The 23,269-nt window shown below is 52.3% G+C and overlaps 9 protein-coding genes across 9 annotated transcripts; 6 read left to right on the top strand and 3 right to left on the bottom strand.

Annotated features, from left to right (window-relative positions):
- Positions 1–815: 815 nt before the first annotated feature.
- On the top strand, positions 816–2,288 carry PV08_03411 (uncharacterized protein; the record flags this gene model as incomplete). The annotated part of the gene is made up of 1 exon (XM_016377765.1): positions 816–2,288. The coding sequence occupies one exon, from the start codon at positions 816–818 to the stop codon at positions 2,286–2,288; it is 1,473 nt and encodes a 490-aa protein (XP_016239335.1).
- A 251-nt stretch (positions 2,289–2,539) lies between these two features.
- Positions 2,540–4,455, bottom strand: PV08_03412 (uncharacterized protein; the record flags this gene model as incomplete). Its single annotated transcript, XM_016377766.1, has 6 exons — positions 2,540–3,043; positions 3,096–3,823; positions 3,893–3,975; positions 4,048–4,161; positions 4,218–4,288; positions 4,351–4,455. The coding sequence occupies 6 exons, from the start codon at positions 4,453–4,455 to the stop codon at positions 2,540–2,542; spliced, it is 1,605 nt and encodes a 534-aa protein (XP_016239336.1).
- A 542-nt stretch (positions 4,456–4,997) lies between these two features.
- On the top strand, positions 4,998–7,007 carry PV08_03413 (uncharacterized protein; the record flags this gene model as incomplete). The annotated part of the gene is made up of 1 exon (XM_016377767.1): positions 4,998–7,007. One exon carries the CDS (start codon positions 4,998–5,000, stop codon positions 7,005–7,007), a length of 2,010 nt encoding a protein of 669 aa, XP_016239337.1.
- A 1,227-nt stretch (positions 7,008–8,234) lies between these two features.
- On the top strand, positions 8,235–9,400 carry PV08_03414 (uncharacterized protein; the record flags this gene model as incomplete). Its single annotated transcript, XM_016377768.1, has 3 exons — positions 8,235–8,575; positions 8,644–8,971; positions 9,050–9,400. The coding sequence occupies 3 exons, from the start codon at positions 8,235–8,237 to the stop codon at positions 9,398–9,400; spliced, it is 1,020 nt and encodes a 339-aa protein (XP_016239338.1).
- Positions 9,401–11,192: 1,792 nt separating this feature from the next.
- Positions 11,193–13,185, top strand: PV08_03415 (uncharacterized protein; the record flags this gene model as incomplete). The annotated part of the gene is made up of 3 exons (XM_016377769.1): positions 11,193–11,478; positions 11,555–12,501; positions 12,658–13,185. The coding sequence occupies 3 exons, from the start codon at positions 11,193–11,195 to the stop codon at positions 13,183–13,185; spliced, it is 1,761 nt and encodes a 586-aa protein (XP_016239339.1).
- A 558-nt stretch (positions 13,186–13,743) lies between these two features.
- On the bottom strand, positions 13,744–16,075 carry PV08_03416 (uncharacterized protein; the record flags this gene model as incomplete). The annotated part of the gene is made up of 9 exons (XM_016377770.1): positions 13,744–14,078; positions 14,203–14,470; positions 14,590–14,854; positions 14,938–15,044; positions 15,118–15,329; positions 15,395–15,465; positions 15,514–15,567; positions 15,627–15,913; positions 15,965–16,075. The coding sequence occupies 9 exons, from the start codon at positions 16,073–16,075 to the stop codon at positions 13,744–13,746; spliced, it is 1,710 nt and encodes a 569-aa protein (XP_016239340.1).
- Positions 16,076–17,017: 942 nt separating this feature from the next.
- Positions 17,018–17,773, bottom strand: PV08_03417 (uncharacterized protein; the record flags this gene model as incomplete). The annotated part of the gene is made up of 1 exon (XM_016377771.1): positions 17,018–17,773. One exon carries the CDS (start codon positions 17,771–17,773, stop codon positions 17,018–17,020), a length of 756 nt encoding a protein of 251 aa, XP_016239341.1.
- Positions 17,774–18,619: 846 nt separating this feature from the next.
- On the top strand, positions 18,620–19,657 carry PV08_03418 (uncharacterized protein; the record flags this gene model as incomplete). The annotated part of the gene is made up of 3 exons (XM_016377772.1): positions 18,620–18,736; positions 18,827–19,047; positions 19,117–19,657. The coding sequence occupies 3 exons, from the start codon at positions 18,620–18,622 to the stop codon at positions 19,655–19,657; spliced, it is 879 nt and encodes a 292-aa protein (XP_016239342.1).
- A 1,065-nt stretch (positions 19,658–20,722) lies between these two features.
- PV08_03419 (uncharacterized protein) lies at positions 20,723–21,022 on the top strand (the record flags this gene model as incomplete). The annotated part of the gene is made up of 1 exon (XM_016377773.1): positions 20,723–21,022. The coding sequence occupies one exon, from the start codon at positions 20,723–20,725 to the stop codon at positions 21,020–21,022; it is 300 nt and encodes a 99-aa protein (XP_016239343.1).
- Positions 21,023–23,269: the final 2,247 nt, after the last annotated feature.

Consider the following 23,269-nt stretch of genomic DNA (forward strand, 5'->3'; position numbering starts at 1 on the left):
TAGTTTCCGATAGTAACCTGTGCAACTAACGGTTTTGGAACCGGTCCTGGCAGCTTCTAATACTGACCATAGAATCTGTGGAGATGTCAAGGCACTGCAAAAGCGGAAGACCTACACTGACCATATATACCTGAAGTACTGAACTGTAATCGGGGCCAATCGCTGCCTGCGGAACGAACCGCACAATGTGATGCTTATCTTCACCCGGGGACGATCGACCTGGCGTTTCACCTTACTTTTGCTTCGTACAGCAATGAAGCTGGCTATTTCTACTGGATGTTCCCGCAACTCAGCCTGTTCGAGACATTCTAGATATTAGAGTTCATATACCACACTAACCAAGCGTGAGGACATATCTGCTAGCACTTACTTACCCAGAAGCGGTACGGATCTCAATCATCTTAGCCGCTAAACGTGGTGAAAACTGCCTCCCACTGGGGCTTACGCCGAACTCGGCGGTTTTCAACCCATGCCCGACGTACGCACTGGGGCAGTCAACAAAGGATCCCGGGTCTGAGGCTCTCAATCCGAAAGCCTGTAAGACGACTCAACATCAAGATATGAGCACGTGGAGTGGATGCCAGTGGGGGTTGCTCCACCTTTGCCGTCCATTTTGGGAACCCTCCGGCCTCTGCAGTGCAGTACATACGGAACCACAGAGCCTAGAGGAAGAGCACTATTATAGGGTACGTATAAAAGCCTCGCCGTAAACTGTTCTGGACGGAGATTTTTTCACTTTCACCGAGCAAACGAGCTTGTAAGGAAAATTTTCGTTTCGTTGTTCACGTACTGTGGGAGGCCGCACCTCAGCTGGAATGCCTATCTCCTTCCAGATTGTGGTGGTATCAGCGTTGCTGCAGGTTGTGGCGGACGCGGGACCTCCATTTGGTGAAATGCAACCATCTATAGGAGGTGCAACATTTCCCCCTCTTCTAGGAGGCAGTTCCCCATGGTTCCCCGGTCCCAATGTCAACCAGATCTCAGCAGACACTCCGGCAGGGTGCACAGTGGACATGGCTGCGTTCATCAGCAGACATGGCTCACGCTATCCTGACCCCGGTGCATACTCTGACTGGCAGGAGCTCTATTGGAAGATTCAGAACGTGACGACCCCGTTCGAGGCGGATGAGCAACTGGCATTCGTGAAGGAATGGCAACCCGTGTTCACCCACCCGCAGCAACAGATCTCTCAGATCTCACCAGGAGGGTACAAGGAACTCTACGATATGGGCGTGGCTTACCGATGGCGGTATCCACAGCTGTACTCCGACGGCGAGGCATTCGTGGCCTGGGCGAACCGGTACCAGGCGAATCAGCCCCGTGTCATCGATTCCGCGAGACTGTTCACTAGAGGCTTTGTCGGGCCCAACGCGACCACCCTGGGCACCGTGTATGTGCTGAACAACACGGATCCGCGCAGCTTGGGCAACTCCCTGGCACCCTCTGACCTGTGCCCTGCCTACGAAGACGACAGTGGAGGCGCTTTCGCCACCACATGGGCCAACATCTATCTTCCCCAGATCGCCGAGCGCATCAACAACCTCACAACGCCTCCAGGGGCCCTCAACTTCACCAAAGACGACGTGGCTGTGTTCGCGACTCTCTGCGGATATGAAACACAGATCACGGGACGCACCAGCCCATGGTGCTCTGTCCTGAGCGAAGATGAGCTCGAGCAGTATGAATACGCCCAAGACATCCGCTACTACTACGGATCCGGGCCCGGCGCCTTGAAGAATAACACCTTCATGCTACCCTTTCTTGAGGCCGTGGTGGCACGCTTTCAGGACGGGCCGAGCAAGGTCTATGTGTCGAGTGATACTAGCAATGGCAGTGCAACGAGTAGTACTTTCTCGCCGCCCCGGCTTATTGCCGCCTTCACCAATGATGGACAGATCAACCAGCTCGCCAGTCTGATTGGTGTTTTCGACGACCAGGAGCCACTCCCAGCGACACACATCCCGCCTCAGCGGAGATACATCGCGTCTCACTATACGACGATGAGAGGGACGATCTCGTTCGAAAGACTCACGTGCTCGAACAACGGCCAATATATCCAGATCCTACTCAACGACGCCGTATACCCCGTCGTGGGCTGCGACGCGGGTCCCGGCCGTTCGTGCCCATTGTCGCAGTACGCGGGAATCGTGGCAACTAAACAAGCCGCGGCCGGGTCGTTCGTCGAGACGTGTTTTGGCAATGCGAGCATCGCGGAGACCTCAGAACCAGTGAAGACCACGTTCTTGATGGATGTCGAGTTGCCGTTCGTGGAGGCTGTCGCGCCATGATTCGACACGCGAATTTCAGCGTTCAGTGCCCATCTGACTAGAACCACAAGGCGTTTCCGAAAACATTTATGATTCACGTTATTCATGTCACCAGTATCCGCCCCCGAACAGATAAAAGAGAATCCCGAGAATGTACATTCCTTCTGAGTAATGGTTCATAGCAATAGATAGATTGCCTTGCATTGCATGGTACAACGTCAATACCAGCCCGGCCTAAGATCCTCAGATTTTCCTTTTTGAGCAGATGATACTCATGGCAACTTTCCCTTAGTGGCAGTCACTTCTTGCCGTTGCTCAACTTCGAAAGGTTCCTCACCTGTGCCTTCCAGAGTGATTTCCATTCTAGGCCCGAAATACTGATATCGTGCTCGGAATAGCCAGTCGACGGTCAAGATGCAGAAGACGGCCCCAGCGATGGGGCCGGCATAGTTCATGTCTTCCCAGGTTACCGGCATCTCGGACGGGAACGGCAGGATGACCACGAAAAAGATGCACCAGCACAGGGCGAAAATATTGATCGGGACACCCCAGCGACCCAGACTCCACGGGCCGTACGCGATTGGTGTTGTCCGAGTGAGTCTGAACCACAAGAAGGACCCGATAGGCAAGGTGTAAGACATGAAAGCGGAGAGGGTACACAACGACACAATGGCCTCTAGTGCCACGGAGCTCCCAATCACGATGGTCGAGAGCAGGATCGATATGGTGACGCTTAGGAGAATGGCATTGAGAGGGACCTCCAACCTCGAATCGACCTAGCCGGACTGTCAGAGATTGTGACGGTATTCAGTCGAGGCCAACTCTCACCTTCGCAAGGGTTCTGGCGCCAGGGAAGCCTTCCTCACGAGAAAAGGACCACGCCAACCGGCTTGCAGCTGCCAATAGACAGAAAGAGCAGGTTGCCTGGATAAGCATCATCATGACATCCATGACGGTAGCCGCACCATTGGATTTCGTTGCCTGACGGAAAATCTCAATAATCGGAAACCCGGTCGGAGTGTCAAGAACAGCATCCAAGTCGGTGATACAGTAAAGGCTGACGACCATGAAAGCAAATGCCATGGTGCCGTTGATGAGGAGGGTATAGACGAACGCCCGGGGTATGTTTCGATTGGCGTTTCGTACTTCCTCGGCCATGTGGACGCAACCGTCAGCCCCTGAGATGGAAAATGCAGGCAGCAAAAGACCAATGCAGAAGCTGATGCCATTGTTAGACCATCCGCTGTTGTTAACGAACTTTGTCCAAACAAATTTCGACGAAGCCTTGCTGCTCATGCTCAGGAGGACGACGGTAATGATCACGAAGAAGACAATGTGCACGACGCCCGAAATTGTCTGCATCACCGGTAAGACCTTCTTGCCAACTGTCAGAATGACCAGTCCGATCAGAGAGAACATGGTCATCAGAAGGAACGTGTGCCAGCCCTTGGGTACATAGGAGCTGTGATTCAGGACAATCAAGGCTTCGATCTGCTCGGCCAGGAAGACGGTCGTGCTGACAAAACCAACTTGCCACGCGATGGACGTTAACCAGCCTAAAGAATGGCAGGCGATCGGGTCAGAGTCTCTTTTGACAAGGAGGAATGCATGGAGGATCCACACACCTTGCAGGTAGCTCAGAAACACCCTAATTCTTGGAGGCGCGAAGTGGAAGGTCCAAAAGTATTGGCCACCTGCGACAGGATACCTACATTCAAACACGATCGTCAGTCCTCCCTGTCCTTTTTCGAGAAGCAGGCGGATCGCCAAAAGGACTCACATGGACGCCATCTCAGCAAGGGAGGCGTTGATAGCGAGAATACCAAAAAAGGTTGCAATGAACCCGTACACAACGGCGACTGGCCCTCCATTGAGGAATGTTGAACCGATGAGGCTATCGCCAGCAGTCAGTTTGTGTTGTCAATGGCACACTAACAAACGTTGTCATACGAGGTTGCAAATTCCCAGGAGCATAAATTGGTGACTGCGAACCCGAGGATATTCCAAAACCCCCAGTTCCTCTGCATTTACACATATCAGCATTTTTTCACAAGGACTCATCTGAAAGACGGCCTTTTCTTACCACAAGGAGGTCCTTCCTGCCCAATGCTGCAAGGACAGCCTCGTCGTCAGACATTGGGGCATCTTTCAGAGGTCTTTCCCCCGACTCAACGCGGTGATCCGACATAATTGCCTACCACCCTGTGGACGTCGTCTTGTGCAGTGGATTTGGAGGTGACGAGCTGTAAGCCCAGAAAGCCCAGAAAGCCCAGAATTGGAAAAAAGAGGGTCTTAAATAGTATATCCATGGATTACAGGATATGGAGGACAGCTCGATACTGCTATCAGAACAGAACACTGTCCCCGGCACCGACCCGGTCATATGATGTCCAGTGCCTCATGCCATTGCCCTGACCTGGATTGTCGGCAAATGCAATTGCTCTGACCATCTCAAAATGGCCGCGCAAGAATCATCTGCTGCTCCACAGATAAGCAACACCAAGGCTCGGGGTTCTTACAGGCCGCGGAGGATAGCGCAGCCACTCCGGCACCGTGGCCGGGTTTCAGCACCACGTTGGGAAATCAAGCTCGTCCAAGCATCCCAGGTCAGAAAAGCTTGACGTGCTAAATAACGCGTCGGTGCAGTGGTGATATGCCGTACGAGTACCTGGCACAGAATCTACCCCTGCCAAACCACAAGTCACAGAGCTGAGTTACAGGTTTGCATCCATGGGTTCCAGTCAAGTTCCGATACGTGTTGATGAACACTGCCTGATTCCCCTGTCTGATACGACCGTTCTCTCCGCGCAGATTTGGCGCCCCGAGGATTCTATTGCCAGTCCAGTACCGGCGATTCTTGAGTATCTGCCGTATCGAAAGCGCGATTACACAGCACCCCGAGATGCATCGAACCATCCCTACGTCGCCGCTCACGGGTATGCCTGTGTGAGGGTGGACATGCGCGGAACAGGTGACTCGGAAGGAATCTTGAGGGGAGAGTACCTCAAGCAGGAGCAGGACGATGCCCTTGAGGTTTTGCGATGGATAGCCGGCCAACCCTGGTGCACCGGGTCCATTGGAATGATCGGGATCTCCTGGGGTGGCTTCAATGGCCTCCAGGTAGCCGCCCGTCGGCCTCCCGAGCTCAAAGCCGTCATCACAATTTGCTCAACCGACGACCGCTACGCCGATGACATCCATTATATGGGCGGCTGCCTCCTTGTTGAAAATTTCCTGTGGGGTGCCACCATGTTCAGCATGAACCCTCTGCCACCAGATCCAGCCCTCGTCGGGGAGAAATGGCGAGACCTCTGGTTGGCCCGATTGGAAGCGGGTGGTCTGTACGTGGTAGACTGGCATCGTCACCAGCGTCGTGACGATTTCTGGAAGCACGCTTCTATCTGCGAAAATTACGACGATGTGCAGTGCCCCATCTATCTGGTTGGAGGATGGATGGATCCATACTCAAACACTATTTTCAGCAACCTCCAAAATCTCAAATGCCCTAAGAAAGGGTTGGTCGGACCCTGGGCTCACAAGTATCCGAATTTTGCAGAGCCGGGTCCCCAAATCGGGTTCCTGCAAGAGTCTATACGCTGGTGGGATAAGTGGTTGAAGAACGTGGAAACGGGTATCATGGATGAGCCAGAGCTTCGTTGCTATATACAAGACACGGTACCACCAAGAACTCATTACGACTTTCGACCCGGCCGTTGGGTTGCTGAGAGCAGCTGGCCAAGTTCGAATGTGACCCCACACAGCATGAGTCTTGCACCAGGGTGTCTGACAACCGGGATTTCTCCCAGCAGCGAGCGTTTAACCTTTTGCTCGCCACAGACGACGGGATTCGCCTCTGGCAGGTGGTGCGTCTTCGGTTTGGACGCTGATGCACCGGCCGACCAGCGGCAAGAGGCTGGAGGGTCTTTGATCTTCGACAGCCAAGAGTTGACTGAACCCTTGAACCTCCTCGGTGAAGTATCCCTCCAGCTCAGGATTGCAAGTGATAAGCCCAATGCAGTCCTCGCTGCCGTTCTCTCCGAGATATTACCCGACGGCTCGGCCACTCGGATTTCATGGGGTCTTCTCAACCTGACGCATCGCAACAGTCACGCCGACTTGGAGTTGCTCGAACCTGGTCGTTTCTACGATGTCACCGTCAAGCTGAATGAGCTAGGCCAGCAAATCGGCGTAGGAAGCCGCATCCGACTGGCCTTGTCCACTTCCTACTTCCCAACCATCTGGCCAGCCCCTGAGGCTACGAATTTGACGATAGATTGCGCTCATTCCACGCTGAATCTGCCCTTCCGTGCTGAGAGTCACCTGGATTCCGTTCTCAAGCCATTCGAACCCGCGGTCAACGGCACACCCCTCAAGACTCGCATAATACGCCCAGCTCGGTCGAGTAACAAAGTCGTGCAGGATCTGAATTCGTCAGTCGTCACGATCCATCTCGAAGAAGATGCCGGGCTCTGGGAAAACAAAGAAACTGGCTGGCGCTATGGAAGTGAACAGAGCGTTATATGTTCTGTACATCCGGACGACCCATTGTCGGGTCGTGCAGAGCAGCGGTTCCGGAAGGAGTTCGGGCGCGATGAGCTGGATCTCGCTGTGGCCGGGTGGGCGAAAATGTCGGCCACTCGGACAGATTTCAAGATGACGGCACATCTCGAAGCTTGGGAAGGGAAAGAGCAGATTTTCAACCGGGACTATTCCTTTGACATTCCTCGTGACTGTGTCTAGACTCTTCGGGGGTCGTCGATACTGCTGTACTACGCAGGGAGCTGTTAGAACGGGTCCCCGGGATTCTAAGGCCGGATGCCTTCACATCCAGGACAACAAGGCTACCAGTGAGATCAAAGATGAAGGATCATGTCTTTGTATCTAGATTGATGAGCTTATTGCAGTAGGATATAACGAAGCGTACAATAGACGGTAAAACTCTTCGACACCTCGTTGGATCAGGCAGTCTTTAGGGCGATAGCCACGTGCAGCCGAGGTTTGATGACACAAGCACAGGTTGTCGTTGCTTTTCTGCCTTTGAACGTTTTGCGTCTTCCGTCGTTCCAATTATGTCGAAGTTCCAAATATCACAAAGTACAACGCTCTCCGGAAGGGCAAAGACAGAGGCACTGCACGGACCATGACTGCTCCCTCTTATCAGACACGGCGCGACCGGTAAGCACTACGCTCTTCCGTACCAAACGACTGGCAAATCCATGCCAGTTTCGTCCAGCGTAGCTCTTTTCACATTCAGCCCACACAAACCCTGCTTTTGCCTCGCAAGCAGAGTTCAGCAAGTGCGTATCGCCGCATAAGCGAACCTGTTTCTGGACAAGTGAGATACGTGCCCCCGTTCTTCTTCAGATCGCTGAAGGTCAGTCTCAAACACACACTACAAGGATCGAGAGCATCCGTCTTCCAACCGAGCCGGGTCATGTGATCGGAATCGGCGCCGAACCGCGTACTCCATCTATCTACTGTAGCTTGAGTGGCGGCGGCATTCGCTCATCTGGGTAGAGTGTGAACAACGCTTCTGCGATAAGCTCCTATTCGAGTCGACTTTGACGGCCACAGAGCGTTGCTCAGGGCGCGTAAACCAAAAGTGCGTCTATCAGGACATGGCTTGCGAGCACCGAAAGCTTCAATCACTGTGCCCTCCGGTGCTCGCTTTGGCAGCCTCCCCACAGCAAGATGCCCTCAAGACTGGAAGGTTCCTCGCTGAGGACTTCTGCAATGGTTCTCTGTGTCTTACTCACGTGTCCCACAGCCTTGTGGGGTGAACTTTGAATGCTTCTGTCTGTACAGACGTCTAATTTGAGAGCTAACGTCGGGCGCTACGGATCCGAGAGACACGAATACACCTGTCTCTCCCATTACTGTGGTCACGGGCTGAGCACTTCTTAAACCGCAGACGTCTTCACTATAAAAGTAGGTACCGGCTCTTCTTCAATTCCACCTTGTATGAATATGCCGGCTCCTACGCCTGTGGCGCCGTTGCAGAGGACGGTCACTCGTCCGCGGACAAAACTGCCTCAATACTTGTCGGAAAATGCTTCAAAAACAGTGAAGACAGCCTTTGACCCTGCGGTACACTTGGATTTCCGGGCCCCAGAGAAAGTCATCGCCATGAAGGATATTGGATTGGAAGGACAAGGCATCTCCCCGGTGGCCGTAACCGAACCCTTTCCCCTTTTCACCACGAAAGCGATAGAACAATTCCGGGCCGAGATCTTCAGCCAACCTGTTCTTGATCACTGTCAAGTGTCGTCCAGTTTTGCCTCGAACATGATTCGCGCCTACGCTGCTGAGTACAGCTCGTCCTCCCCTCCGTCTTGTCGCTTCAAAGTCCCCACACTGACCTCGTTGCCCGTTCTAGCTATGGACCGTTCGCATATAGTGTGTGGCACCACCCCGAAGTCCTGGCCATCGTATCGAAAGTCGCCGGGGTGGATCTCGTTGTAGGCATGGATATCGACGTTGGGCATATTAACATCGCAACCAATGAGGATACGGGCAATGACGCTGCACCCGCTGCCGCTGTTGAGAAGGAGACCGCAGACGAGGCACCTGCCTTCGGTTGGCACTACGACAGCTACCCCTTTGTCGTGGTCACGATGTTGTCGGATTGCACAGACATGAAGGGGGGAGAGACGGCTCTGCGAACGGCCTCTGGCGACACCATGAAAGTCCGTGGTGCGACTATGGTGAGCAGAACCTACCTACCGGAGTCTACCGTAACACCAAGAAGCCAGGATGTTCCTAACGGGTAGTCTTGCAACCAGGGCACCGCGGTGATCTTGCAGGGACGCTACATTGAGCACCAGGCTCTGAAGGCTTGGGGGGGTCGAGAACGAATCAGTATGGTGACGTCTTTCCGGCCCAAGTCGCCGTTCTGCAAAGACGAGACCAGCCTCGCCGGCCTCAGGGGCATCACCGACCTCAATCTTCTGTATCATCAGTACGCAGAGTATCGCTTGCAAGTGCTGGAGACGCGCATGCGGACCAAGCGTCAGGATCTGATCGAGAGTTTCGGCAAGCCGGATGGGTTTGACCTTGATGGCACAAGAGCTTTCCTCGAGGAGCAGAAGCGATATGTGGAGGACATGTTGAAGGAGCTGATACCTTATCACTAGACGCCTCTCGCGCCTTTCTTTAACAACCCTCTCACTCAAACCCTGTAATTCCTCTCCAAGCTTGTACGGTTCATTGGTCGCTTTCCCAACACGGGCCTCGTCGCATGGTCAGTCGCTTTGAGAATAAGTATTCGGCCTCACTCCCTCAGCAACGGCAGATGTGTTGCAGAGAAATGGCACTTTGTAGACGCCTGTATTAGTTTGCCCTTCCTCAGAGGGAGACCACTAGGGACAACAAATCATAGAGAGCGGTAGCATTGCACTCCGTAGTAGTTGGAATGGCCTATCACAGACGAGCTGACGGGGGAACCCGCCAGATAATGGCTTGTTTTGGGTAAACCCTATTACGCACCCAAGGGTTCCTATTACGCACACATCCCCATTTAGTTAGCGCCTATCTTGGCGTAGCTTTAGGCACGCCTAATTATTTTATTCATGCCTAATCCTTAACCATAAGTGATGTAGCGACAATCAAAACAACAGAATAGAGATAATCTCATGATCTTAACAGTTAAAAGAGATAAGTTGAAGAGGAGGTGATTAGAATTGATGAATCTATAATTATAATGCTTAATATCTAGATATTAATACCTAAAATTCAGACAGTGATACCTAAAATATAGAGATAATGCCTAAAATGTACATAATAATGTCTAAAATATAGGCGGTGATGCCTAAAGTTTAGGCTGTAAATAGGCACTCTTTAGGGGGGAGGCAGGTGAAAAGTATTCTATATTAGGAAGGTTACCCGAGTGTGTGCGTAATAGGAACTGCGTAATAGGGTTTACCCTTGTTTTGACTTTGACGCCGCCGTTTTGGGTCATTGGATCCCTGGACTCGTCCATAACTGGGCCGATCGTCGGTCTTCGGCCGAGATGTACTGTAACCGCTCACTTACTGTACTATTGCCCGTTTGATTACTTTGCTGAAGACGCGGCAGGCCGACGAAACAACCTTGGGGATATCATCCCCGCCGACTCCTTGTTGTTGCTGGGACTGACTCACAAGTCAGCCAACCAATGCCTCCTTCATCCCCGGTTTTCAAGATCATCAAGCGCGTCCAGCAAGCGTGTGGAAACTGCAGGTGAGTTCCGATGTTCAGCCCCCAGAGATCTTATCCAGCCAGACACCAGCCAGGACAGTCAGCTTCTGCCCGGACTAACACGTACGCGTTTTCTACAGGCGGAAAAAGACACGCTGCCCCGGACAAAGACCAACATGCTCTGCTTGTGCTCGACTGGACCAAGAATGTGTGTATGGCGACGGCGGTGGCGGCGGCGGTGGTGGCCACCATCCTCCATCGACCACCTGGCATCGCTCAGCACCTAATCGAGACCTGGTATGAAATTAGAGTGCTCTCTTATCTACTATCGCCATGAGTTTGCCACAAAACTGATGGATGGCTCTCTCTCTCTCTCTCTTCCCCCATAGGAACATCGGATGTCGCAGCTTGAAGACATGATGCAAGCAGTCATCTCTCGCACGGAGTCAGTTCACACCAGTCCACTCGGCGAGATCTGGATTAGAGAGTGCTGAATACCCGCCTAGGGCATCCGACGGTCACCCAACAGCCAATCCCACGCACATGGTTACACGAAGATCAGTGTCTAGATCCGAGCAGCACGACACGCCTCACTTGTCGCCCGAGATGGACTTAACAAGGTCCAGGTTTCTCCATCAAGAGTGAGCCGCAGAGACGAAAACAAGCCCATCCATCCAGCTAAAGGTTACAACCGTTTGACTGACCCAGAGCCGTGCCAGATTGTTTCCACCTCCCGAGTGTCTTTCCGAAATGGTCGCGCTCTACCGCCAACACTGCCATCGCCAGCCCGTCTGGTTATTCAGCGACGCGGAGCTTGAGTCACTTTCCGAACAGCCCGAGGAGTTGTTGCTGGCAATGCTCGCTATAACAACGCGATTCTCCGAAAGCGCACACTTCCGAGACAAAAACAGAAACGACATGTCACAGCGGTTCGGCGACGCGGCTCGGAACCTAGTGATGCTCAAGATCGCGAACGCTGGCGTTGGCCTCGGCACGATTCAAAGCCTGTGCCTTCTTGCGTGGGCGGGATTTGCAGGTCTGTTGTACACCCACTCTGCGTGACAAGGACATATCATGCAGGCATTAGTCATTACCATACTTGCTGTGTTTAGGGGGGAACAATATGCTGACGCCCACTCCATGGGGGAAGACAGCCAGAGACACATTCCTCGCGCCGCTGCATTTGAACCTGGCGCGCGATCTCCTGAGGTCGGCTGGTCTTGACCTGCGCTCACACGCTCTGACACCGGCCGACCAGCCGACCAAGAGGCTCTTTTGGAGCATCTACCTCCTGGAACAGCTGTACGGGACTCAGGGGAGCCGGGTGATATCGCTTCGAGACGGGCTCGACAACATCCGATACTGCGTGACGGTCGGGGAGCATGCCAGGCGGGCGCTCACTCTGGAACCACCCCAGATCCCTGACGACGCCTCGGTCGACGGCGACTCGCTGGACCACGGCATCTGGAGCTCCACACTGTGCCTGAGCACGTTGTGGAACGAGGTCAGGAACTACATCCAGCTGTGCGCGTCGGACTTTGAACGCGCCCCCTGGGCCCCGGAGTCGTATTACACGCTGATCGGGTCGTACATGCACGAGCTGGAGACGCAGCTGCCGCAGCCCCACCGGTCCAACGGGAAGCAGTTCTCGCAGTGTCCCCCGGCGGTCCTGGAGCAGGAGAGGTCGTACTGGGCGCCGTGGGTGTTTCTGCAACTCAGCTACCACGGCATCTACACCGTCATCAACCATCCGTTCCTCCTGACGTCGCGGCTGCAGTCGCTGCGCCTGAAGATCCCCAACACCTTCTGGGGGAGGTCGGCCGAGGCGGCCCTGGTCCATTCCACGTGGGTCTGCCGCCTGATCACCATGGTCCAGGGAAAGGGGTTTGATCTCTCGGATCCCTTCCTGGGGTACATCGTCGGGGTAGCCGCCACCGCCCAGCTCTTCTACTCGTGCTCCCAGAACGAAGAGCTGAGCCGGAACGCACGCGAGAGCTTCGATAAATGCATGGCCTTCCTCGACGGCCAGGCCGCCGTGTGGCAGTGGTGTCGTGGTATTGTAAGTTTAAAACTGCCCTGCACCCATCTCTGGAAGAAAATGGGGATCAAGTTATATACATGAATATATATGGCCTTGACTGACTGATGACTGACTCTGACTCTTGCCGTTGACATTTACGTTGACATTGACTCTAAACTTCACTGACTCTGGTAGAAACAAAATCTAGAGTTACTGGCCAGCCAGGCCTTCGACGGCGGCACCACGTCCCGAGTAATCTCCATCGACACGACGCTGATGCTCGACATCTTCGACTACAGCCGATGTCGAGAAGCTGACCACCCGGCCATGTCTGCGTCTACCGGTGACGGACCAGGACACAGGTTGTTCGACGGCAGTCTATCGCTCAGAGGCGACCGCATCGGCAGTCAGCTGGCGACCATGGAAATGTCCGAGGATCCAAGCGATGCTGCCGCCGGCAGGCCCGTGGCACCACCGGTCTGGCGACCTGCTTCAGCGAGTAGCGGCGGCGGAAGGGGCGGCGATGGTAGGAGTGGTGGTAGTGACGTGGAAATGATCCCAGACTCGGGTGCCACACCAACGCATAACCCCATAAGGCAATCAGCGGCTGAGGTTGTTCACGCAGACTTGGAACTGTTTGCCTTGCCGGCCGAGGCCTTTAGCGACGGTCTTCTCCAGAACATTTTCGGCTCAGAGTCTGACTGGTGGAACGTCGATGCCTGAGTCACACCGAGTCACAAGTGAATGTCCTCCCTTGCCCACGTCCATATATACACTAAAGAAGCAGTGCGAAGCTGTCCCGAGGCCTAAGATCCCCAAAGTCAGTGTATGAGTTGTATATTTAGTGATTGAAAAACGAAAACACCAATCAGTGTCCAGAACCGTACAGACACCTTAGGTAACCAACACGACACGGGAGATGACCATTTACACGGTCGTCTTATTACATTTCTGAGGCGTACCCATATTTAATATATCTCTAGGTACCCTTAGAGTAGGTTTTCACTGCGTAAATTGAGATATCCGATATCAGGCAGTGCAAATACTAGATCAACGAGAAACCAAAATAAACGAAAACACCTAAGAAAGTAGTTTTGACTGTCCTAGTTCTAACGTAGAATTATCTATAAATGGGTACGTCCATATGTCCTGTACCGTTCCCTTTCCTCCTGGTTGCGCTTGTACCGATCCGGCGCCGCCCTCTTAACAACAAAAAAGTACGCTAATCCATTGAATATAGATACGGTTTGTTTCCGAGCTTCCCTTCCAAGTCCTGTCACATTATGAGACGGCAAAGGTACTTCTTGCCCTCAACTTGGCTCCGAAAAAGTACAGGGCGAACATGCCGAAAACGCCAACGACGGCCAACCCAGCCAGGAGACTGACTCCTCCTCCGACGCCGAGGGTGATGAACATGGGCCGAGAGAAGATGACGCATCCGGCGGCGAAGGCGGCGCGGATCAGATCGTTCCCGGCAAACAACGACGCCGCGTACTGCGCGTACGAGAGCGGCAAGTACACGAAGATGCACTGGAAGATGATATAGTTGGAGAAGACGAGAATCACGACTCCAATCAAGCTCACGATCCAATGTACGGACGCACGAGCAGTCCAACCTGAAGCTCAAAAAGGCAGGGTCAGCTATCATTGCAACGTTCAAATTGTAGGTAGGGTATGGTATGGTACAGCAGACGCGAAGAAGGGAATGGCATGGCGGGGATACAAGAGAAGGGTACCTACCGAACATAAAGTACCCCATGGGCAAAGTGCAGACAGCAAACAAAGCTGGGACCAAGCGGTGCTCGGGTGCGCGAAGACCTCGTTTGCGAATGTCTGGAACGAGGTAGAGCATCAGGTAAGCAGTGAAGACGCTGACGCCGATGACACAAGCTATGCCGATGGTGAGGAATGTCAAGCCCAGCTCGCCGAGGTTGAAGCCGTAGATGTCAATATACACCAGTGGAAACACCTCGAAGAATGAGTAGTATATCCCGTACGTCAAAGCGGTCTGTATGTGGAGAACATGGTCATGGTAAGCAGGGTTCAAGCTTTGTGTGTCTTTGTTGGTACAAGGGAAAGGTGCACCATGTTGGGTAGGAAGTCCAAGGAAGATAGAGGAACACATACGTAGACATTTGTGAAGAGCACAGCTGGATCTTTGATCATGATCTCCACGGGCTTGATGACGGCGTCGACAAAGATCGAGGATACGCTCATATTGGCCTGCTGGATCTCGCTCTGGGAACGAAGGTCGTTGCGTCTCAGCGTTTTACGCAGGCGCTGTGCTCGACGACGGAGGATGGTAGAGGAGCTTGTCTCCGGACAGGCGATAAGGTAGAGAACAAGGATGGGAGCTGACATCCACACGAGCTCCCAGAGCGACCAGCGCCATCTGTTCAGAGAATCAATATGTGAACTTCTACATACGAATATGGATACCAGGAGTCTTGTGCAGGCACATTCTGAAACACTCACCCTTTGGCAGAGACTGCGAACCCAGCAATGACAGGCCCCAATGCTGGACCCCAAAAACATGCGGCGGTCCATGCAGAAAGGTAGAGCGGAAGCATGAGTAGATTGTACTAGAGCGAGCGATCAGTCGTCGTCCTCGTCGTTGCCGCGGTTCAAGTTTGTACTAGTGGCCACTTTGCTTACCATGTCAGCCACAGATGCGCCTCCGTTCGCTAAACTAGGACTGCTCAACAGGCCCTGTAAGAATCGCAGGACGAGGAGCCCGGCATAATTTTTGACCACTGCGGTGGGAATGGACAGGATGACGAAGAGGACGAAAGTAGGCGTATATACTCCGTTTCTGCCGATTGCTGGGATTTCGCTGAGGGGTGCAAACAGGAGAGGACCGATTCCATCTTGATCTTGTCAGATATTGCACGGTTTCGACCAGCGAGCATGGAACCATGTATGAGAAACTCACATCCTATGACATAGATTGCCAGACCCATTGCCGCTGCAGCTTGTGAAACCCCAAATTCCTCCATGACTCCCCTGTAGATAGTCAGACATGTTCGGAGCCCGAAAAATAGTACAACTCACGCCTCTCCCACCACATAGATACTAGATCCAGCATACATAGCGAAACTGTAGAGACTGGAATGTGAAGTGTCAGTGTGTGTCGGTGAGGTACTTCACGTAAGTGAGCTAATCACCATATCTGTATGAGGACGAAACGCTTCTTTCCCCTGGACCAATTCTGTGGATTTTCCGGATCATCAGTCGTGTACCAGTCCACAAGCACCGTTCCGTCAGCAGTCTTGTGAAGAGAGATCGGGATGCTTTTTGTCTTTTCCAGTTCAAGCTGTTGATCCAACTCCAGACGTTCCGGGGTGAACACTCGACTGACTTGTCGCTCAAGACTGAGTCTTCCCGCAGCTTCTTCATCGGTGTTCGGCCTTCCTGAGTTGTCTGGCTCTGGCTCTCCTGGACTTTCGGGAGCCTGTCGAGCTTAGTCACTTGATGGTGTACATGAATGGAAGAGTCCACGCACCACTTTTGGCAGAGTGAACCCAGGTTTTTCGTCTGGGTACAGGAGTACTCGATTGTTGGTGACCAACCGGATGAGTTGACCAAGGGGCGCATCTCTGATCGTGTCCAGCATTTTGGCAAGTTTTCTTGCTGTAATACCACCAGTAAAGCAAGGGTGATGTCAATCAAGCCCGTATGCTGGTCACAGTTTTGGGACGGGCGTCTGGCCCTTTTGTAGGCTTGTGCCCATCCTTTGTTGACCCTCATCCAGGAGACAGTGTTCCGGACGGACAGAGCAGCACGGACGAACAGATTAGCAATGCAAAGCCTGACCAGGCTGAGATCACATCGTGAGGTTCCGCGTGGACAATTCGTCCGCAATGGTCGGAATAGTGTAAGGGAGGTAGTCACCTACGACGGGTGCAGGACCCGCCCAGACTGAGTAGCGACCCGGTCCATTTTGTGGCGTTATCATCTACATGATCCACTCTCCAGCGACGCCAAGGGATGAGATGCTCGTCCAGGATTCGAAAGGATTGCAGAGAGCGACGGTGAGGTGTTGGTGTGTCCCTGAGGTTCATTAGTAATTTGGTCTGGATCGCGCCCCTGACGTACCTAATTCCAGGAGAGGCAACTTTGCCTGGCCAACCACATGCAGTCAGGCTAAGTTAGTTGTGGGTCTGGAGGATTCCATAGTATTCATCGCCCACCGAGTCTCAGAACTAATAATCAATAGTAATCATATACAGCATACGGAGCCTTCTCGCTCATCTCCAGACGCTTTTTCGAGACGACGAGCATGTCTAGGAATAGCAACCGTTACATCATGCCAAGTGACAACTCCATTGATTAACTTCCAACTCGCACTTGATCAGGGTAAAAGGGATGATGGATTCTTGCAACCAAGTGACTTCGGATACAACGTCCTGCATTGATGGGCGTGTACAGGCATTCAGACTGCGACAGTGTCAACCGTCTCTGGACCACATCTCTACCTATCTTCTCGTTGCCCCGAAAATACGAGATCAAACTTGAAGCACCTTGATTCCTTTCAGCAAGGACTTTCGTGCCCGACCTAGCTCTCCCATTGTTCACAAGCCTCCAGACCACCCATGAGCATGTTCGAAAGACTCTTTTCCTCACACAGCTTCTTGAAGTCTTCCTTGCCCGTACCTTTGCCATCGAGGCCGAACGACTTGCCAAAGTCGGATACAAAATTGTCAAATGTCGTGTCCGGCTTCTCACGGCACAGGCCACACATGATCTCGACGAGGTGATCTTTGAATCCGAGGCGAGGAAACGCAGTGACAATCTCCTTGTACTCGTCGACCGAGATCGGGTTTCCGGGGATCGGTATGTTTGGCCCAACGAAATCAGCAAAGATGCCCAGTGAAACAGCGGACACTTCCGGCTCTTTGTGTTGAGCAATAGAAGGCGTGGTGTGCAATGCAATGGCATCCCATATCAGTTGCACGCGGTGTTTGTCCCATCCCGCGCTGTTCTCGCCGGCTGCTGACTTGAGAAGATCCCGCGCAAGATTGGCCCCGTCGATCTCGAAACGCTTGTCCGGGGACAACAAAGACTTGGTAGTTGCCCAGCCGAGATCGTGGAGAATGTTCGCTAGCACGACAGCCTCAACGTCAATGTCGTCGACTGCTGCGAACGGCGGCAACTTGCGCATCAGAAGCAGCGAGAAGGCCGCCGAGCGCAGAGTGTGGTTGACGGTGCATGCATCGGTGTGCTCCTTGGAATAAGCCAATGCCGCATTGATGAGTGGGCTGGAAGGAAATGTGATCTGACAGATCGGAAATGCAGGAAAAGGTGAAGACATGATCAATCCTCCGCACTTGGCTTCTTCTTCTTCTCCTTGTTGATGGAGCAGAGACAAGCGAACATGATCCCTGGCGGCGCCAACACCTTCCTATATTTATGCGATTTTGTCGTCGACGTGGCGCGGGCGACGGTGGAATTGAGGTGAATTCCGTTCATGATTACCAGTTCCGCTGATTTGACAGCCTGAGCTACCTAGTTTGGGTCGTCTACCAGTCCAATGGACCACTAGTCACAATGCCAATTGATTGGTGACGGTCGAGTTGTGAAAACACTCTGGTCAAACAGGTCTTTACAACTGCGGTCAGAGGCTCCACCTTTTTTGCTAGAACTTGGTGGAAGGTAGGGACGTATTCCGAAAGGTACCTCTTGTATAGTATTTGACTCGATCCCAGGCCATACCGATACGGCCTGCGGGGTTGGCCCAGCTCCAGGTCAATGCTTCCTATCGTATCGTCTAGAGCTTACAGCCTTGTCAGGGCCTAGACGTCAATGTCGAGACGAGCCGATGATGGAGAAATCTAACACCACTACTTACGATGTCGTTGGCGTTCGGCCATACCATACGTGTCCATGAGCCTCCCTTTTCTCGCGTTCCCAAAACGTCTCTTTCGGTCACCTTCTTGATGCCTGAGAAGTGGTCAGTTTCGATAGGTTTTCTCAGGAAGAGTTCTTGGACGACTGGAGGCCGTGATTGGACATTCCAGCCCGAATTCTAACCTCGGTATAATAAAGCCATGCATGTTACAAAACTCAACCAACACCAAGTCACTCTGCCTCATCGATGAGAAATGACAGTACGCTAAGTCCACTCGCTGCGTCTGAACCGTGTGACACTATCAGCGTTATGGTTCTGTCTGCACAGTCCCAGTACGTGAGCACCGAGATACGACAAGATGGTGTGGCCATCATCTCCTACAACCGCCCGCAAGTCGCAAACGCCCTCAATGTGGATGTTATGAAGGTAAAGAACGCACCGCCTCGTCCTTTTAGACCCCCAGAATTACTGGATTCATTGAAGCAAGGCTGACTGACTGACTGCGTCGAAACCTAGGAGCTCTTCGACGCTTACACGAGAGTATTGGCCGATGACAAAGTCAGGGTACTCGTCCAGACAGGGAAGGGGAGCTTCTTTTCCGCCGGTACGTTTCCCTCGGATCCCTCTCGGGCGCGTGGCGACGTAGCAAATGTTGACAACCCGTCGTGGCATCAAGGGATGGACTTATCGGGTCAGCGGCCAGCCCATGCGGACGTCGATCCTCCCGCATTGCTTCAGTAAGCGGCCACTCCTCCCGGGTTCCATCGATCTGGTCGCCACTGTCGCCAGCTGATATCTGCTTCCAGTGCTGTGAACAAGATGCTCATCGACTGCGACAAAGTTACCATCGCCGCCGTCAATGGTCCCGGCGTCGGTTACGGTACCAGCAGTCTCGGATTATTTGACCTGGTTTACGCAGTTCCCGATGCATACTTCTTCACGCCTTTCGTCAAATGGGGCCTTGCTGCTGAGGCCTGCTCCAGCTTCACCTTCACCCACGCCCTTGGGCGACAAAAGGCAGCACACCTTATTCTCACAGGAGAGAGAATGACCGCTCAAGAGCTTGAGTCGGCAGGCTTGATCAGCAAGATTTTTCCAGCGGAAAATTTCCTCGAAACCGTACTCGCCATCGCCCAAAGGGTGGCTAAGCTTCCGCCAATTTCCTCCAAGGCGAACAAGAGCTTGATGACGAGCTATTTCAAGGATCAACTGCACCGGGCAAACGACTTGGAGAGAGAACTGTTTGCCAAGCTGGCAGCCGGGAGTGAAACCAAGGAGGCTGTAAAGAAGTTCGCCAAAGAGCAAAGAGCGAAGAAAGCAAGATCAGCCAAGAGAGAACACCTTTGACATGGCTTCTTGAGACTTGTTCCATAGACCGTGATACTGTATGGAGGAGTTACGTGGTAATGCGTCTTCCCTTGGTCCCTGCGCCAGTACCGTCTATTGGGGGCCTTTTGGCAGGAATTGTAAAGACATGTTTTGTACAGTGTTTTGTATCTGGGCCAGTCATCCGACGGCTTTATAAGGTACGCTTTTGGCAGCCTTGCAGCGGGAGACCGGCCAACGTGGAACATGATTGGTGAGCGCCAAAGTCGGACAGTCTCACTCCGAGTTGGCTCTTTGCATCTAGCCTCGTCTAGGAAACCAAGTACTTTTTCGGTATATTGTACCCTGGCTCAGTGTCACGCGAATCGGGTGAAATATTGATCCAGGGCAGCGGGTGAAATTCCGTCGAGGCCCTCGTGGTAAGGGAGGATTTTCTGAATGTTGGGTTTCATGGTGACCAGAATTTCTTTGGGCGTGTGCAACGCCATGTGCGTTGTTCGCCGCCAAATCAGGTGGGAGCGTGATGCATGTGATGTGTCAGGACTTGGGTCGTCCCTGATGACAAAGCTGATTATCCTCGATATGTATACTCCGTATTGTAAAAGTAATCGACATCTTGGCGTGGTGAAATACCCTGTCCCAGGGAAATATGCCCATGGTACTTCGAGTGCTACTACCACTGGCACACCACCCTTTGCTGCGATCAGCCGTCTAAGGGTCTTCCTATATTCGAAATCTATTGTCTTTGTCACTCTTGTTATAAATACCAAGATTTGACATTTCCATACCCTGATTTCGTGAACCTTCGTGGTCACATCTGAAACCTCTCTTCAGCCGCATCGTCTCTCTTCCTCTCCGCGCAGGTCTCCCTTTCTCCCTCTCCCTCTCTAGCTCTCGTTCAAGTTTCACCAGTAATGGCAGCGAGACGCTCTTTATCGATCGAGCAATACCAGGTGGGCGTGGTATGCGCGCTCCCAGATGAGATAAGTGCTGCAATCGCCATACTGGATGAGCGGCATCAGCCGATCGTGGGTCAAGACAAGCTCGATTCAAACAGCTATGTGCTGGGCCGAATCCATGAACACAATGTGGTCATTGCCTGCCTCCCCTCAGGGATATATGGCACAAATGCTGCAGCAAGAGTGGCGAGAGACATTCACGGGACTGCGGTTTGGTCTGATGGTGGGGGTTGGAGGAGGGATCCCTAACCTGCCAGAGAGCGTGGACATCGGGGACGTGGTGATCAGTCAGCCTGGCAAGACATACGGCGGAGTGGTTCAGTATGACTTCGGAAAGAACCTTGGAGACAAGGAATTTGAACGCAAAGAATTTTTGAAACCACCTTCTTATCCGCCCTTGCTACTCTGCGGGCAGATCATAACCTAAATGACAGCCGGATTCCAACAATAATAGCAGATATAATGATGCGACATCCAAGATTGGTGAAGAACGCGTACGGGTATCCTGGGTGGGAGACTGACACTCTGTACTGCCCTTGGTATGGTGGCTCTAGCTCCTCTGGCTCGTGCAATTCGTGCACGGACGGTAAGATCGCAAGGTCAGCTCGCCATGACGACCATCCGTCATTCTGGTACGGGGTTATTGCGTCGGGCAATGGTTTAATGAAGAATGCGGCGGAAAGAGACAGGATCGGTGAAGAGTTTGGCGCACTCTGTGTGGAAATGGAGGCGGCCGGGCTGTTGAATGATTTATTTCCCTTGCTATCAAATTATTACAACGGTTTGAAGGTCACAAAAGCTTTTCCAGCTCCTCATTTTTTCTAAACAAGCATGTCGTAATGTAGCAGGCCACCTTTCGTGAGTCAGACTTGAAAACTGAAAAACGCCCCGTCGTTCAAACACTTTTTCTTCTTTTTCTGTCAGTATGAGTCTTTAAGGACCGTCATTTAAGCCATGACGGCAGATTTGAAGACACCATACTGGCAACATGTCATGATTTTCGTCGTCACTGGCATCTGGTATGGTCGACGCAAGTGTATCTCTCTTGTCATCCTCCAATGATCCAAGCTGGTCCAACTCCAAAAGAGTAGAACTTGAATCAGTCCAGTATAGCTTCCGTATCCAACCACGAACCGTAATCGAAGCATGATTTAAATTGCCATATGGAGCGCTATGTTGGGCCGGCTCCGAATCAATAGAAAGTATCCGAAAATCTGGATCCTCCATTGTATTCATACCCATTCCAAAAGATATTTTCCCATCAACTGAAGCCCAAGCCCAGGTTGGTGCACGGTACGGGCTAGGTCGTTTTGAACTGGGGGATGAACCCACTTCCCACAGTAATGCTCTAGGTAGGTGAGAATACCACATTCCAGCAATATAGGTATCCTGGCTCTTCTCTGCCAGCTTGGAAGCAATTCCAGAAATCGCGAGAAGCCTATCATGATGGTCCGAAAGGTCTCGACCAGTATAGTCCCAAAGCAATTCATCCCGTGTAAATAAGTCCATGCTCCTTTCGTAAAACTCCGTTTTCATGTCGACTCTTTCTTGCTCTCGGCGAAGAAACCAGTTTAAAGTCTCGTCTTCACGTGTGGTCTTCGAAGACTGTCGACAAATCCAGGTTACTTGATGGTGTCCAAAACGTAATAAACGGCGTGATAGAAGAAATTCCTGCAACGGCCATGCTCGCTTTTCAATGGGATCCATATTGAGGTACTGATCAAAGCACAAGATCGAGCCCAAAGTCAAGTTGTCACCACAGAGCGGAAACCGAAAAATGTGGGACGAAGGAGTGGGTGTAGTGATATCCTGTAGAAAGCCTTCGTCGCAACTTCTTGATCTTGCCGCTATAACAGTGGCATACGCATTTTCATATATCCTAGGCATCATCGCGATCTCCTTTGCAGTGTGCACTTTATCATCTTGAATGATGCATAGAACATCCACCCACAGGAACCGACATCCAAGTTCTAAGGTGACTGCAATTGCGTCCTGGAGTGTTCGTGGTAAATCACTATGATTTATGCACCGAGTGAGATCGTCTATTGTGGATTTCGTTGCTTTGAACGACTGGTCCCCGCCCCAACAGTAACTAAGCGCAATGTACTTGTCACATGGCGGTGCCATTCTCAGTCGTAGTTTTGGTCCTCTTGCTATGCCATCGATGATTTCGATTACATTCGAGGGCATGAACAGCTCTGAGTTTCTTCGGCATGTCTGATGGCACTCATCGCATTCCAATATCCACTCCCGAAGTTGATCGAATGTCGATTTCGAAGAGATAATCAAGCGTTCGGGCCGCCGCGGGATGATCCTAGCAGCAGGATTGTCTAGCACAAATTAGCTTGGCCGAAGATAGGAAGGGATGGGTGAAGAATAGTCAAACCTGGTTCAGCACAGACGGTGAGCCAAGAAATTCCATTTTTAAGCTGCCAGTCGCTGCTGCAATGTTTCCAGTAGATATTGAGGAATGGAATGTCGGGATAGTCTTTAAAATGCCCTTCCAGTATTTCGATATTCAGCGTCCACGATTCATCAATGATGTCGGACTTAGATGCATCCTCGAATTTACTAACCGCCCATTCAAAGAACAAACAGCGAGTTGATGCAACGCGGACATAGGAGCCTGAGATCCTTGCGAAGTTCACCGCATCCCCTACATCAAGTCTTTGAA

This window comes from Exophiala spinifera (genome assembly GCF_000836115.1).
Source record: "Exophiala spinifera strain CBS 89968 unplaced genomic scaffold supercont1.2, whole genome shotgun sequence".
Taxonomy (NCBI): domain Eukaryota; kingdom Fungi; phylum Ascomycota; class Eurotiomycetes; order Chaetothyriales; family Herpotrichiellaceae; genus Exophiala; species Exophiala spinifera.